The 16,308-nt window shown below is 38.6% G+C and overlaps 1 protein-coding gene across 6 annotated transcripts in view; it reads right to left on the reverse strand.

The window, feature by feature from the left end:
* GLRA2 (glycine receptor alpha 2) overlaps positions 1–16,308 on the reverse strand; it is a 124,530-nt gene that overhangs the window by 65,888 nt on the left and 42,334 nt on the right. For all 6 annotated transcript variants that reach the window (XM_017728486.1, XM_017728484.1, XM_017728482.1 and 3 more), the window contains exons 5-7: positions 11,719–11,801; positions 10,637–10,774; positions 8,178–8,392 (exon numbers count right to left, since the gene is read on the reverse strand). In XM_017728486.1, coding sequence (XP_017583975.1) covers positions 8,178–8,392; positions 10,637–10,774; positions 11,719–11,801 — 436 coding nt within the window. The remainder of the gene's footprint in view (positions 1–8,177; positions 8,393–10,636; positions 10,775–11,718; positions 11,802–16,308) is intronic.

Consider the following 16,308-nt stretch of genomic DNA (forward strand, 5'->3'; position numbering starts at 1 on the left):
TCTAGGAAGAAGAAACAAGGAAAAAAAGGCACTATTTTATCAGGGTTTAAAACTTTAATACAAGGGTTTGTGAACAATGACACATTCTAGAATGCATGACCATGACTTAAAATCTAAAATTATATTTTCTTGCCAATCCTTAGTTTAGAATTGTTTAATTTCCAAAGCTGATTTTACTTCAGCAAAGATTATTGTGCCACACTATTAGTGAATTAAAGTTGTAGTTTTGTCACAACACAGATATTATATGTAAAAACAAGACACACTGACTCATTGAGTTCCTGCAGAAGTTTGTTTGATGTATCCATTAAAAAAATAAATTGTCTCTGTTTTCCTTGTAGGGAAGAGGGAGAGGAGAAGAAGGAGTTAATACTTTTAGGTATCAATATCAACAAGCAATCCTTTCTTCCCATGAAAATGTTTCCCAAAGGAAAAAAAAAAAAAGACCTGTCATTCAAGTAATAGAATTCAAATAGCTCCCTTGTCACTCAAAGACAACTTTTGGGAGTAAGATGTCTATGGCCCAGCTGCTTCAGCAGCCATGTGCAGTGAGCACTGATATTCAGACTGAAAGGCAGCAGCCTTGAGGTAAACTGCAAATGAAAGTGGTTTTCCCAGACTCCAGGGGGTCCCATCAACATTATTTCAAATGAAATATTAACAGAAGATATTCATAAGTAATAGTTCTAGGTGATCTAATAGAGTAAAGTCTTGCAATTACTTGAACCGGATGAGCCACAACGCAGTACGTCATTGCTTCAGAGAGGGTTTGCAGTGCTTATGTCTGTGAAAGAGCAGCACAAGGCACTCCTCAGAGAGACACTAAAAGCCACCAGAAAGTCCTGAATGGTGTGACAATGAAGCTGAAGAGCTCCAGTATCGTGCCAGGGTTATGAAACAATCAGCAGACTGGTGCACACAATAACTTCAACTCTTCTCTGATGCTTGAAATAGACTCTGCTGAATGCCAGCCCCCCCAGATGAATGCATTATAAAACCTGCTAAGGAAGTGCCAGGAGTACTCAAACTACATCCCAGAGGTATTCAGACACATCTTATAGGATATTTTTAGCTGTCACACATGACAGCAACTACTGCTTTTGTTGTACAGTAAATAGCACTGTCTTCACTATACAGAAAAGTAAACTTTAAAGCTTAGATGAGTGCAGTGGAAAAGGTGACAGATTTACTCAGTCCTTCATTTTTCACTTTCACAGAGTAGAATCTGGTATAGATCCTAATGTATTGGTATTAATCAGACAACATACCAGTCAGTATCTCAGCAGTCAGCTCTGCACAGAATGAAGGACAGAGAGAACCACTAGAACCCACACATAACCACTGTAAGACCCAAAGATTGTCCAGGGCACCACATATCTGTGGCCATACTAAAGAGAACAATTTCTAGCATTAGATTTAGGTGCTGTGCTTAACTTTTACATCCTTCTTCCTCCTGCTTTTCTCACAAGTAGCCTGGATCCTGCTGGGTTTTGTCTTCTTACCTATGCAGAACACTGAAGACTTCAGTTTCATAGAATTGGAAATAGTTGTGGAATGGAAGGAAAAGAATTCTTCCCATTATGGATGCATGATCACAGCATATATAACTGTGCCAAAGCTCATCCAACATCATTTTAATTGAGATTTCTGCTCACAGTGAAGTTGTAACTGCAGAGGCTGGCTCTGTAAGTATCTACCTAGATCTCAAAGGCGCAAAATTTGCAAGAAAATAAAGTGTCTTTTACAAGACCAGCTGCTGTAGCTGGGAGAAGTAGAGAAGTTTCTGGGCACCACACATTCTTTTAATCGGGGCTGAGGACATATTTTCAAGCTGGTACTAAGATGGCCACAGTGCTACTAATATTTGAAGTGACTGGGAAGTTCTCCCTGGTACACCACGTATCATCTGATGCACATCCCACATCTCCCACTGCCATTCAAAAAATTTCCTGCCCTCAAGCACAAACACATTAATATCCTGTCTCAAAACCACTATTGAGAAAACATACTTAAAGGGAGAAGACATAAGAATAAAGAAATGGAATAAAAGATTGTAGAGCAGAACCAGAAAACGCCTTTTCTGAACTCTAAGTTATGAGCAGGTGCTTATAAACTACTTGTCAGGAATTTTTTTATAGTATTTTGTAGGACTGTTTATTTACACAAAAAAGTTTATATTTAGTCCCAATCAGTTTGTAGCCATTTAATTGTTTCAATAAGTCACAGTATGCAAAGAAATGTTCACTTACTTAAACCTTTTTTTACTTTTGGAACTGTTTTGTTGAAAATTAGGTTCAGTCTATATGATTTCCTTTGTCATACAGAGTAGAACAGATTTCTGTATCCAGATTCAAATACTGTATGGAATACACCAATGGATATTGAAAATATTGTCTCAATACAAAAACTAGTTGTATCTCACTTTTGTCAAGTCCCCCCCCCCACCCCCCCACCCTCCCCCAAAAAAAAAATATAGTTAAAGCAGGTTTCAGGATCTTTTAGTATTAGTAACAGAAGGAATATATGTTGTATGTTAAAACTACGATGTGAACAGAAAAGTTATATAAGAATGCTGGAAATTAACACAAGTGAGTCCTAAAACATTTCTGTGTAGGCACATAACTGAAGAGTAGCTCCTCATGGCTACCTGACAATGGAGCCTGACTTCCCAAGAGCTTGGACAGGATACCCTCTTTCACTCTTAGAAAACCGACAACCAATAAAATAATTCTTTTTAAATCAACTCAAGGGTCCTGAACAAATTTTTTTAAAGTGGAAATTTGTTTGCAGTACCACTATCAGGATACATAAATATGTGATGTAGAGCAGACACATTAAAGTATCAAGGTTTAGGACCATTAGGTCTCCAACAGGAATTTGTAAATAGCTAATAAAAATAAGGTTGTCCTAATTACTTAAGCAGTGTGTAAAATGCTCAGATACCCACATAATCCAAGTGTCAATTAACAAATCTCATTATTGCCAAATTAGTTCTATATTTCCTCTTCAGATCCTGAGACTAGATTAAAAGTAATTTGTCAAAAAAACTGCTTCCATTCCAAATTACTTCATTATTGCTTTTTTACCATAATGCCGCACCAAAATGTATCATCTCTGTGCTTTGCTAATAAAAGAGTAAGCAATCACCTTCAGTGCTCTACTTCCTATGGAAACAAATGAACACAGAACAAAATCATCACTGATAACAGCATCTATTGCTTTGTCTTTATTGGTATTGCTCCTTGTTAATTCTTTTTTTTTTTCTTTTTATTACGTTATCATTTTAACCTTAAGTTAAAAGAAAAAACCCAAAAGTGCCATATTCTTGTATCTTCTTTACTTGATAGATTCTGGCATTCAAAATAAAGGAGAGACTGGCCTGCCAGAAGCCCAAGAATCTTTAAAAGTCTCCAAATATGCTGGGGATAGTGGATGAAACATAAAAATAGTCATTTCCTGCCAAAGGCGATAGACTTCATTGGTTTTGGTTTTTCAAGTCTCTGCACCTATGCTTTTATTGCATTGGTAATGTATGTAGTGATTTAAAGTAAAATGAAGTGAATGAAAGGATTCCCAGAAGTTTTGGTGAGCTTTGAATGAGACTTTTTCTGCATAGATTACTCCCTGGGGACAGAAAATGCATTCATTAAGCAATGTGCATTAAAGTAACACAATACAAATGCTATGCAACTGTGTAAAATACAGTTGCTATCACTTGACTTAAAATATCCTGAAATGTTTTGCTTTATGGCATTAAAAGGAATTCATTTCCTTGGACTGTTGTTGCTAAGGTTTGGTTTATGTAAGTGTTTTAAGAAAAAAGCAATCTGAAAAATACACAAATAGAACAGCAGAGAACTCATTATTCTTTCAAATGCCTCTTTTGAAAATCCTTTCAAACATTTTATTCTTTTGATTCAACAGAAGGAGAGCCATTTACAAGTAAAAAGAATAGCAAGAAAATGGTGCTTCAATGCTCTGAAGAAAATAATTGTTTTGTAACACTTCTTAACAATTCTGTGCTACTGGACCTTGAATTATCCCTTTTACTCCCCCAGCTTATACACATCTGGGCCTGTAAGTAAAGACATATGTCTAGGTGTCCCTTGTGGTGCCCAGACAATCCTCAGTCCATACTTTGCTGGATTCATAGAGTCCTTTGGGTCTGTGGGTCTGATACTTGCAGAGGACAAGCATGTGCTGAGCCCAGCATGGATGTACAGCAGCTCACATCAGATTCCTAACTGGTGTTCCCTGGAGTTTCTCTGCAGAGGTGAAGTCCAGCACAGCCTAGGTGCAAGGGATGTCCCTGGCTCATGCACAGGACTCACACAGAATGCTCAGGGTTTCCCAGGGATTTCACTGTGGATGTGTGGTCACACTGATCACCCAGCTGGCGCCCAGGATTTCTGCTCAGCTGGCTGATCTGCAAGAGCCACTGGTGCAGCTGGGTGCACAAACATTACCCAGATGGAGCTTCTAAGTGGAAAGTGATGGTGTGACCAGAGGAATTCAGACATAAGAGCATCAGATGGAGGTAAGACTTATACACATAAACATGTGGGAAGAGGAACTGATCATAGTAATCCTGATATTTTGGATCACCACTCCTAGGCATCCCAGTGATGGATTAGTCAAACTGGAAGGAGGGTATTCCATCCCAGCTTTCTGGATGAGTTCTTTACCACCCCCTAACACAGCCAACAGGGGCAATTCTGGTTACAGGACCCCTCACAACTCTTCTGTAACAAACACAAAATAATTTCATCACTTTAAAAGAGATTGGCTCCATGGTAAATATTTATTTGCAGACATTCATGCATTATTGCTCAGTTTATGCTAGAACTGTGGAGGAAGAGAACCTTTCTGCTTTCTGAAACAGGCACTGCAGGTCACCCTTCGCAGAACAGTAGCTTTGCTGTGATGTAATCTGTCTCATAGTCTACTCTTGCCTTTGGTAAGAAAGAAATTGACTTTGCAGAAGAATAAGGGGAAAAAAATCATATTGATTTCTTTATTACTATGTTTCCGATATTGGAATTTCACCCTATATTCTTAGACAGAATTAAAAAATACTCCAAATACAGTAATTCCACAGAAATACTACAAAATTTACCAAAGAGATAGATTTCATTTACAAGAGTGCATTCTAGATACTTCTCTTATATGCAGCAAATATGAGCTTCAGATTGAATTAATTTCATTGTTTCATTTCCTTTTATTTTCTTTTCTTTTCAGCAATCTCAATCTTATGTCTACTTTTCAACAGCTGAGTGCCTAATGTCTGTGTTGTCATGACCTACTACTATGAAATCCGCCTATGGAAATGAATGTTAGTAATTAATATGAAAAAGAGCAATTTTAAGCAAACAGAACATTGGTGTGTTATCTTACACCAGGGTTGAGAACAATATGTAGGTAATTACTTCTAAACAGTAACACTTTAGTCATTTAGATAGTAGCTTGGAAACAGACAAAAAAACCTAAGGAATCTTATCACAATTCCTCTTTGCCTTTCTCTAGGTAAAGGAATTATTCCTGTTAAATTCGGCAATTTTTGATACTTTGTTGTTTTTTGTGATAAAGCTCTATTAAAATAGAGAAGAATGGAAAGAAACTCTTGGCATGAAACCAGGTAAATTAAAGTTAAATTGCATAAATCTATATCAATAAGAACAGGACATAAAGAAGGATGGGGAAATTATAGCTCTTGTATTCAATCCTACGCTGCTTTCACAAAGCAAAGTTGCATGTTTTTCTTCAGTATTCTTGCAAAAATAATCGTCCTGAAAGATCTTATTCTGTTAGACATTCATGCTTGGAGCAACTTTTAAATGGATGTTTTATGGGCAGCCTAACTTCCTCTGTCTTGGCAATATGTAGACAGGGCTTAGAAAACCATTATTTTTAAACAGGGATTTTGAGACTTCAGATCTGACATTGATTTGATTCAATTCTCTTCATATTTTTATTCCTAAGTGCATTTCAGCTGGACATATTTTATTAATAAATACAATTTTGATACTAAGTTACAGATGGGGTTTTAAAATAGCTAAGTGCCTGCAACAGCAATAGCAAGGAAACCTTGCTTCTATGTATAAGGAATCAGGTACTGGTGATTCTGGACCTGAATGGTGCCCACGTTTCCCCAAGCACCTGAGTCATCCGGGGTGGGAGTCAGCTGGCTGGAATGCTGGCATTTACTTCAAACCACATTTTTAAGTCAACTGATGCACCTTCAAAAGTCCCCACAAGGATTAACTAACATAGAGAGATCAAATCTATAAAATAGAGCTCAGCTGAATTACACAGAGAAAATGCAACAGCTAGGTGCAGCCTAAGTGTGCCAGGCTTTCTGGTGAGATACTTTTCTTAGTGCCTATCTTCTGGCAATGGAACACAGCATAGCAGGAGAAGATGGAGTACGGGCAGAGCACCACCGTTCCCTGACAGCTGCTAAGATAAATGTATTTAATCCTGACGCTGAAGAAGAACCTCTCCAATAATCAACATATCACAGTCAACATATGTTGAATCTTCCCATTTCTTCCACTCAGCAAATACTTTTCTACTCAAACACAACAGCATGCAAAAGGGAAAACATTTCAGCTGGATCAAAGGCCTGTGATGAAAACACTTTCTAAAGTGTTTGGGGTGTGCTGACACTGCAGAGCCTCTTGGCAGGGTTTGTTTGCCCAGTAGGAAATGTGGGTGGAAATCTCCACTACAGTGATTGTATTATCTATACTTGTCAAGCCAGATAATTTGTAAGAAACTTAGAATATATCTCATGGCTTCATGTTGTGCCATCTAGACAGAGTCTTCAGCGAGTCCAAACTTGCTATTTAAAGAGCCTGTATGCTTCTTGCCAAGATAATCTTTTCAGACTTTCTTTTCAGAGTGTTCACTAGCAATATCAGCTGCACTGTCTGAACAAATGTTTAATACATTTTCCATTTGAAATTCTGAGTTAATATATGAGAGGCTTTCAGTTTGCATGGAAAATTATGCATATGTCCAAGTGAATAAGTGAAGCTGAACCAAATGTTGTACTCACCAGATTTTTAAGTGATACTTTTTCATTACTAACAAAGGAGTAACACAATCGGTGCACTTTCTGGAGTTGCCCTATATTTTTGAAGTTGCCCTCCACTTGAACAACTTGCATATTTGGAATGAGACTAAATGTGATACAGAGGGTGAAGCACCACAATATACAGCATGCTTTCTTGGAATGGATCATGATCTACACAAACACTCAAAATTTGTGTTCTTCATTGTTACTATGATCCCTGTCCCTGTGATGCTGGACTACTAGAAAAGGACTCCTCATATATCTCAGAACTCCTTACGCTATTGTAAACTTACCTACCTCTGAGCTCCCTTCCAGAAAAGTGTATAAAACCTGAGCTTGCACATTAAATTATACTGGGAATGCTGTTATCAGAAGCATTTGAGCTGTGCCTATGCTGAAAAGAGCTGTCAGCCTGACTAAACAGAGAATTCAGTCTGTAATCTGTAAACCCCTCTACAACATCTGGCCAGGATTAAAAATACCACAATATTGGAATGAGAGGATATATTTGTGCATAGACAGGATGAAGGTCTTCAGATGACACTTGAATGAGTATATGGACAAATTCAGCTGTGAAACAAAGACATCAACAGCTCCACACTGAAAAGGTTCTCCAGAGAAATCTTTTAGGTGTATATCTGTTACCTACATGTATTATATATATATATATATATATATATATTTGGGTGGCATATTTATATATTCATTGGACTAAGTGCCATATCTATAAACATCAAGATATATGAGAGTCTAACAGTCCAGAAAGGATCAGACAGTGTTTTTAAAGTCCCCAATCTGAAAGAAATCCAGTCAGGTTTCTAAATACCTCAGAAAATCTGGTTTCTAAACACTCAAAACTGAGTCAAAAGTAGTAGAAATTCATTAAAAATTCATACTGCTGCACCATTCAGCCACCCACCAAAAAGGCAGCAACATTCCTTAATCCAAATGCAAGGATATTGCAAGTTTAACATCACACTGTTACCACTTTCTCACATACCCTTATCAGATGCATAGTTACACAGACCTTTCTGAAATTTAAAAGAGTAGCACAAACATTTCTTATTAAAAACAAATTCACAGTACAAAATTGTTTCCTTACTTTTGGGAGGGAAGCTCTCGATCCTGAGCTTTGCGTGGTCATTGTCAAAACTGTAGTGATACCCAGTGCAACTCTGGCTGGAGCAGCATCCATATTGATCCAGAAAGAAACCCAGGATAAAATGACAATCAGCAGGCTAGGAATGTACATCTGGATTAAATAGTATCCCATCTGACGCTCCAAATGAAACTTGACTTCAATGCATGTAAACTTTCCTAGAACATGAAATTACTTTCATAAATGTTTTTGCACATTTTTATCTTGTTTTCTGAATACAAGTTAGATGTGTAGCCTGTTTCCTAACCTAATACTGTAAGCAGATCCTGATACACAAACACTCGTCAGCCACTTGATGCATGCTAGCTTGGGGGAAGCATGAGACCACTGAAGCAGACTGTGCCCAGTTCTTCATATTAACTGAGAAAATGAATACTAGCACAATTGTTTCACCTCCAGAAAATATAACGTAATGTTTCCTTTCTCAAAATTCAATGAGCTTTTACTTTGGTCAAATATAATGTTAAGTATTAAAAGGGAACAGCATTTTGGTCATTTAGTGACATGAGATTAAGCAATCATATTTGAACAGACAAATTGTAAACTACCACTCTTGCAGTCCCATGGTAAGTCACACTCCTCCTCATTCTGCTCATGTCATTTACCCGTGTCTGTGGATTATGTCTCACAGCAGAATCAACTCAAAGTCTACTTCGAATTTTGCTGAAAGTCTGACTCCAGGAAACCTAAACCAATTTCTCTTGAGAGGTGAGTGATTCTTCAAACAACTGATAGTGGTTGCACAGCAGTCCTGGAGGACTGAAGTTTCGATTGCCTGACAGTGGAACTAGCTGTGCAGCAGGAGATGAAGAGTCCTGAGCTGCAACAGCTCGTCAGCTGTAAATGCAATCGCTCTGTGCTGCTCTCAAAATTACTCTGGGTTAGGCACTGTGAGTGCTCTGGCTCCAGGCAGACTACAGGAAAGCCTCTCATTCCTGAAGTGCCATGCCAATGGTTTCAAAGGATCCTTTTTGTGTTAGTTTGGAAAATGCATGAAGACACATTGCTCCTCATTCGCCCTTTCAGGGGATATTAGATGGTTTGCTCCTTTTGGTGATGTTCCTGTACTTTTCTGGTGGACTACAGTGCTGAATGGTGGCTGCAAGAGCTAGCACAAAGGGGAGTGCAGAGGCTGTTTGACAAAGAAAGGAGTGGAGACTGAATAATATCTTCTGACAGCACAGAAGTTCTAAAATGAGTGAGCTGTGACTCAAAAGGCAGATGCTGAGACCTAGGCAGTGGCTGTTGCTGACCAGTCTGCCCATACAGAAGGGGACTGGAAAGGGGTGTGGTGGCCACATGTGGCAGCAATGGCATGAGTAGCCCAACCTGTCAGAGGCTCTCCAGACTTTTGTGGCACAGCCTGGACAGTAAGTTTAGGAGAAGGCCGAGCTATAAGTTTTATCCACATTTTAATTTCACACCAAACCTGAAGGAGCAAACTACAGAGAAGACAGTAGTGCCAATCACAAAGTTTTCCATCCTTGGTACTTTGGGCTCCAAAATGAGAAGCTGAATTTATAAAAATTAAAACCAATAATTCTCTTTTCATAGAAATAAATGTGACTTTATTTCTGGCAGAGGCAGAACCTCTCACATTGTATTATTTCATAGAGTGAAAGAAATGTATTTGATGCAACCAGATCAGCTCTTATGCTGCAATGATGAAAAAGCTATTTTAGATGAGAGGGATTATATTTAATCCCAGAAACCACCCAGAAAACTGTTCTCTAAATGCTGTCCCTATTAAATAAACTCCAAGCAGCTAAATGAAAATTTTAACAGAGTTTCCTCTTCTTTGTAAAGCTAAAGATAGAAAACACAGCATTATAAACTCCTAAACAGCAAATGAAAGAAAAACTTTAGAGTATTAAACAAATATTTAATTTCCCAACATTCCACGTCTGTACATTATTCAGATCAGCAATGAAAACAGTGTCTTTTCACATGCTACATCTCATAAATCAGACTACACATAAAAGCTGGTGAAAATTTGGTATTTTCCCTCACTGGCAATTTGATATGCTGGAGAAATAAACCAGGCTCAGAAAAATCAGTACTTTAAAAGTGATGAATCAATATTTAATAAAATAGTTAGTTTGTTAAAAAAAAGTTTCATTTTAAGGATAGCAAAACAATTAGATTTTTTATCAATGTTTAATATTTGAAATACTTTAATGATTTTAAGTATATTAGAATACCTTAATGAAATTAAACAAAATCTGGAAATTAAATCTTTCAAAAAAAAGAGACAATTTCTGTATTTTCAGATTTAAAAATAAGTGTGACTGAAACAAATTTTAATTTCAATTTTTTTTTCATTTTACCTATCTTTTCCCATTACAAATTCACAATAGATACCACTGGAACAACTGATAGAAAAAAAGTAGAATAATCCTCACCAGTGTTGTAATGTTTTGTGCAATAACCAAGTTCTTTATCTTCTTTCAAAATAAACTGTGGCAAGGTTAAACCCTCTGCAACTTGCACAGGTCCATCACTTAGCCACTCAAATATCAGATCATTCATGGTGTAGCCAACTGCAATAAAGAAATCAAAGTTTATTAGATGGCAGCTGACCAGAAAACAGCAAATGTTCTTACGTCTGAGAAGCATCTTTTATTGCAATACGTTATCTCAGTTATATTTTCAAGGTGCTCAATTAACAACAGCACAGTTCCTCTTAGTTGTTGGTTGCTATAACTACACTATTGCTCTATTAAAAGCAAGAAGTAAACACTGTTATATTCTGAAGCACTGCCCTGGTTTGCCATTAAAAAATAATTTTGCTGGCCCAAACCAGTCTAAGATTCTCTGGCCACAAGGGCAGGTGGCAGCCCACAGATCATAGCCATACAGCTAAATACTTTCTCCCCTAAATAAAAAAAACCCCAGGGTGGACTGCTACCTACTGAATATTGGGAATGATCACTGGCACCTGCCATTGTCTGAGCCACTCCTGGGTTTGCCTGATTGTTACCTGGTCAGGTTGAAGCAGTGCTGTGGTGGGTGCTGGCAGCTACACAGCATGGAGGGTGTGTGCTGCTTCCCCAGTCCATGCCTTGCCTGTGTTTAGCACACCAGCTTAAGAATCACTATTAGGACCTCAGCTTCATCAGGTATTTTGCCTCCATTTTCCAAAAGTGAGCCTGATTCAATCAGGCATAGCGAATCCCTGGCTATGTAATAACTGTTTACACTTTCCTGAGACTTAATCATTTCTCCCACACAGCATTGCTGTATCCACCCCTGGAAGTGATGCAACTCTGATGAGTAAGGTGATGTGACCCAGGAGGGAGAAAGATAAGGGAGCAGGAACAGCACAGGTACAGGCAACCCTCACGTTACGGTGATAAACATAACTCCCTTACAAAATAGGAATACTGAGTCTCACCACATAAATGTGATAATGTAGATACTATCCAATCACTGAATGTTAGGGTAAAAATTTGTTATTTGATAGATAAAGCAGTTGGGCACTCACAGCTCTCTAGCTGCATTGTACATGTCTGCACATCCATAGGAAAATTCTTCAAGTCCATGGGACAGGACAAGGTTAAAGTAAGCCTAAAATTAGATGGGAAAAAAATACATTAGACATCTACAGGTTTTATCTAAAGCCTCATACTTAAGAGTTTAAAGGATCAAGACCAAATCTTAACACCTCAAAGGCTGGACTTGTCCCCCCTTTGAGCTCTTCAGCACGTGAGAGCTGTGGAGACAAAGTGTGTGAGCAAACCGGGCACTCTGAGCCTGAGCTGGCTGAGCAGAACAGAGGCAGAGCAGACAACATCAGGATAGCAAGGCATGCTCTCCACTAATGCACCAGTGAATGTTTTATGTACAATACTGAACCAAATCATCCAAAAGCTGAAATGCCTGGTCAAGGAACACATGTTTTTAAGTTTATTTTGGAAAAGCAAAAAAAGGGAAACAACAACCATGGGGGTTTTTGTACAGAGTGCACAATGAGTCCCATTTCCAAGCCTTCATTCTTACTGCTTAGCCACTAAAAGAAGGCAAAAACCATTATGCAGTAAAAGCTGGAATCACATTGCATTAAAGGAGTACAGATAGAAGAAAGTAAGCCTAAAGGAACATAATCATACAAAATATATTTGTCTTTTAATTTTTCAGTTGTTATTGTCCCAGATAAAGCATAACGTTACTTAAATGGGAATACTTTTAATGTTTCTTTCTTTCATTTTCTTTTTAGTTCATTTTACCTTCTAACATTTGATTGAAATCTATTTCAAGACAGTGTCTTCTCTTTCTTTTCTTTTTTTGTGTGAGGAGAAGAAACCATTTTTAGCTAATCAAGGTATTGGAATGGCCTAGTTATAAACAACTAGCTTTGGGAAACAGTATAAGTGTTAGGATTTTGCTTTAAATCATATTTTAAAAGTACTTTTTTATTTCTGATTACATTCAGCACAAAAAACCACTTTGAAACAAAGAAAGCAAAGAAATTCCCCTCTGTACCCTTTTTTTATGAAGGGCAATAACAAGATTGCCTGATTTGAAGGGACACTGAAACATTAACACAGTATAATGACAGTAATTTTTTAATTATGCCAGTGAACATACAGGTCAGCTTTTTAAAAGTATAACCTTGAAACCATGTTGTCCCCCAGTCATATGTGAAATACTTTTCTACAGGGAAATACTTGACTAAGTTCTGTCTCCCATGGTGATTTTGTGGTTCCTACAACATACAACTGATTCAAGGTCTTTGAGTCTATTTCTTCACCATGTGAAGTTTTGGGGACCACCTGGCTGGAGCTTCTAGCTGTAAAATCACTGTGACAAAAAGATGATATTTAGCTACCTGAGATCAAAATTGTCTCAGCCAGATCTAAGATCACATTCAACATCACTGTTGTTGCCTATATGGGGGCTACCTCTTTTCATCTTGATATAGTCTTCAGCAAACAAGATTATAGTATCAGGAAATTAGAGATCACTTTTATGTGGCAGTGAGATGAAGAAAAGTCCTCAGTACTCTTCTCAACATCACCATAGGAAGTAAACTCACATTTAACCTTTGGGACCAAATAGCAGAAACACTCAAAAAGTAAAATTGTCATCTAGAGAAAAAAGGTTTGTCTAATAGATATATAAGTGTCATTGAAAATCTGTCCTTTCCTCATTTAAATATTTTAAATCCTTGCAAATGTTAACTAGTCCCATTTTTACTAGGTAATTTCCTGCACTAAAGATTGAGCTAATTAAGTTGCTAATCTCCAGCATTAACAAAACAGTGCCTCTGCCTCTTTCCTGAAACATTGCTATATCAAATTCCCTTCTTTTCAGTCATCTTCTAAATATGGCTTAGACATTTTTTCTTTTCAAACATGCCTTTATGCAAATGCAGCCTTTGCAAATACGTCATTTGTTTCCATTCATTTAAGTAGGCAAGGGCTATCCACCCCTTAGATTTTACTGACTGTCAGGTGTGGACTGCACACTGATTTTGTTTCCTTTCTCCTTCATCCCTTTCTACACCCCAAAAATTCAAGTAATCTGGGGGTTTGACTACATACATGTTCAGGAAGGTCTCTTGTTATTTTAATATCAAATTTATGAGAAAGTAAATACACCCAGTTGCAGCTTTCAAGATTCCCAAGGAAAGAATAATCTATCTCCATTGATATAAGACAGATATATCAATTTTTTTTCCCTGGAGGTGAGAGGAGAAAATTGTGTAGGCTCATTTTGTACGTCCACACAAAGCCTAGTGTCCTACTTTCTCTTCCTAATAATTGTTGTCTTTCACAAAGACTAAATTATTCTCTTCTCCCCTTGAAAAATGAAAAATAGTTTTTATTCACTGTGTTGATGAGACCAGCTCAAGACATCATGCCCTTATAGTTCTACCTCTACCACTTGTTCACCTCAGCACAGTAGCCATTCATAATTAGTATCTTTGCCTCTAATCCCTTTTACCAGCCGTAATGCAAGTGTTGAAACGCTTGAACAAAGGGTTATAGCCTTGTATCATCCACAGATCCACTAATTTTCAGTAAGATTACTACATGCTAAATTTTCAGCAGCTGGAATTTGAAATAGATCCACTGAAGCCCATGGTGATGGGTCAGTTTATACCAGTTGACTCTTTTTCAGCAAAACTATGAGCCTGCAAATGTTTCCAAACCCTGGTGCCACATCGCTATTTATGTATCTACATTAATAAGGACACAGGGTCATAAAAACAAAGTCTTGGGTAGATAAAGCTACCCACACTGCTGATAATAACAGTGTCATCGACAAAAAATATTTCAGCAAAAAGAATGTCTCACATGTGGCAAATTCAAGAAGGGCCCCTGGAGGTTTGGAGCAAAGAGCAAATTTAATGAGGAATTACACTGACGAACACTTTAATCGTTAATAAAACAGAACAAACTGCTATAGAACAGTTATTTTCTTTTTCAGGCACCCCGCCACCAAGGCCTTTGAGATGCATAAACAACAGATTGGTGGTGAAGAACCATAAACACTGATGGGAAGTGCTTTATGAAATGAGAAGAAGCTGACCAGGGACTCGATTCTGCCTTCAGTTACCTGAGCACCCTCCACCTCACGCCAGCCAGACCACAGCTGGCTCACGGAAAGCTCTGGGGCTGGGCACGTTATGTTTTCCAGCTGAGCAGAGATGGCTCATGACGGAGGAGAGAGTCACGTCTCCAGTGCCTCAGCACACCAGGCACAGTGCCAGGGACAGCACACTGCCTCAGAGAAGAGGCAAAGCTGCTCTCTTCTTTCCCTCCCTGCTCTCTCACCCAACCCACAGCCAAGGAAGAATCAAGCCCCAGAATAATGCAAATAAGAGTATGAACAGAACAGAATCAGAGCCAGAAAACAAAAAATGAACAATTAGCTGTCACTGTGACAAAAATAATAAATAAATAAATCAGTAATATTACTGAACAACACTGTAGCACAGACAGGGCTGTAATCCAAGTACTCCAGGGCAGCATTGTCTGTAATATGTTTTGGACTCTCTTCCTGAGGATTCCCTCATACACTAGGCAGGTCCTTCTGAGCAGCATCTGCTGACACCTTAAATGCCTTCAAGGTGCAGCAGGCACGGTTGGGATTTCTTCACTCAGCATTTCATTCAAATTCCCCTCTTTCATTCCCTGGTTTCACTATAAAGTCCTGAGATATCACTAAGACCTGGGTTGTGGGCCTGTCTCTCTTCCCACCCCTGCTCAAAATTCTTAATTTCTGGTCACTCCAGGGGCCCACTTATAGCATCACTCAGAGGGCTGCATTCCGCAATTTCTGCAGGCAGGAAGGCACAGTCCTCCAGCCTGTGGCCTCCTTTGTCACAGAAGTCAGAATAAGGCATCTCATGGGAAAAAATAAATAGCCTGACTACTTAATCAGAAACCCTCATGCTTGTTCTCTTTCACACCTGAACATGTTTTGCAATGCCAGTGTTTTCTCCTGGTGTAAGCAGCCATGGCCCCAGATGGGCCAGCAGCAGAACTCAGCACAGGCACTGCTGCTGCCCTGAATCCAGCTGCTGCACCCAGCCATCATCCTCCAAGGAAAAGGCAGTGGAGGGGTGACACATCTGTGCAGCCAAGGGGCTCAGAGGTATTTATGTGTGTGTAAGCAAATCCTGAGCTCAGCAGTGGGGCCAAGATACTGTTTCCTGTTTGTCCTTCAACCACTCCTGCCTTTATCCTGTTCTTTCTCCAGCCTGGAGGCATTTTCCTCATGTCCTCCTATGCCTGCCCATCTACCCGGTCCCTGTCTCCCAGGGACACCTACATGACACAGAGCCCACACATCTTCCTTTGCCTCCTGGTCTGTCCTCACTCTCTTTCCCCCTCCTTTTCCTGTTGACCAATTCCTGTCAAAAGCCACTCCCACCTGCTTTCAGGGTATAAAGTCTTGAGGCCAGTCAGCGTTTGACCACTGACCCCCAAAGCAGCACCATCAGTAGAGGGTAAGGATCTTGAATTTAAAAAAAAAAAAAATTAAAAAAGAAAAGAAAGAAATTCAATAGGAATAAAATGTTTGTAAATAGATTATTCTCAAGATTATTTCCAATTCAATTCTTTCC

Source organism: Corvus brachyrhynchos, unplaced genomic scaffold (assembly GCF_000691975.1).
Source record: "Corvus brachyrhynchos isolate BGI_N302 unplaced genomic scaffold, ASM69197v1 scaffold11, whole genome shotgun sequence".
Classification (NCBI taxonomy): Eukaryota; Metazoa; Chordata; class Aves; order Passeriformes; family Corvidae; genus Corvus; species Corvus brachyrhynchos.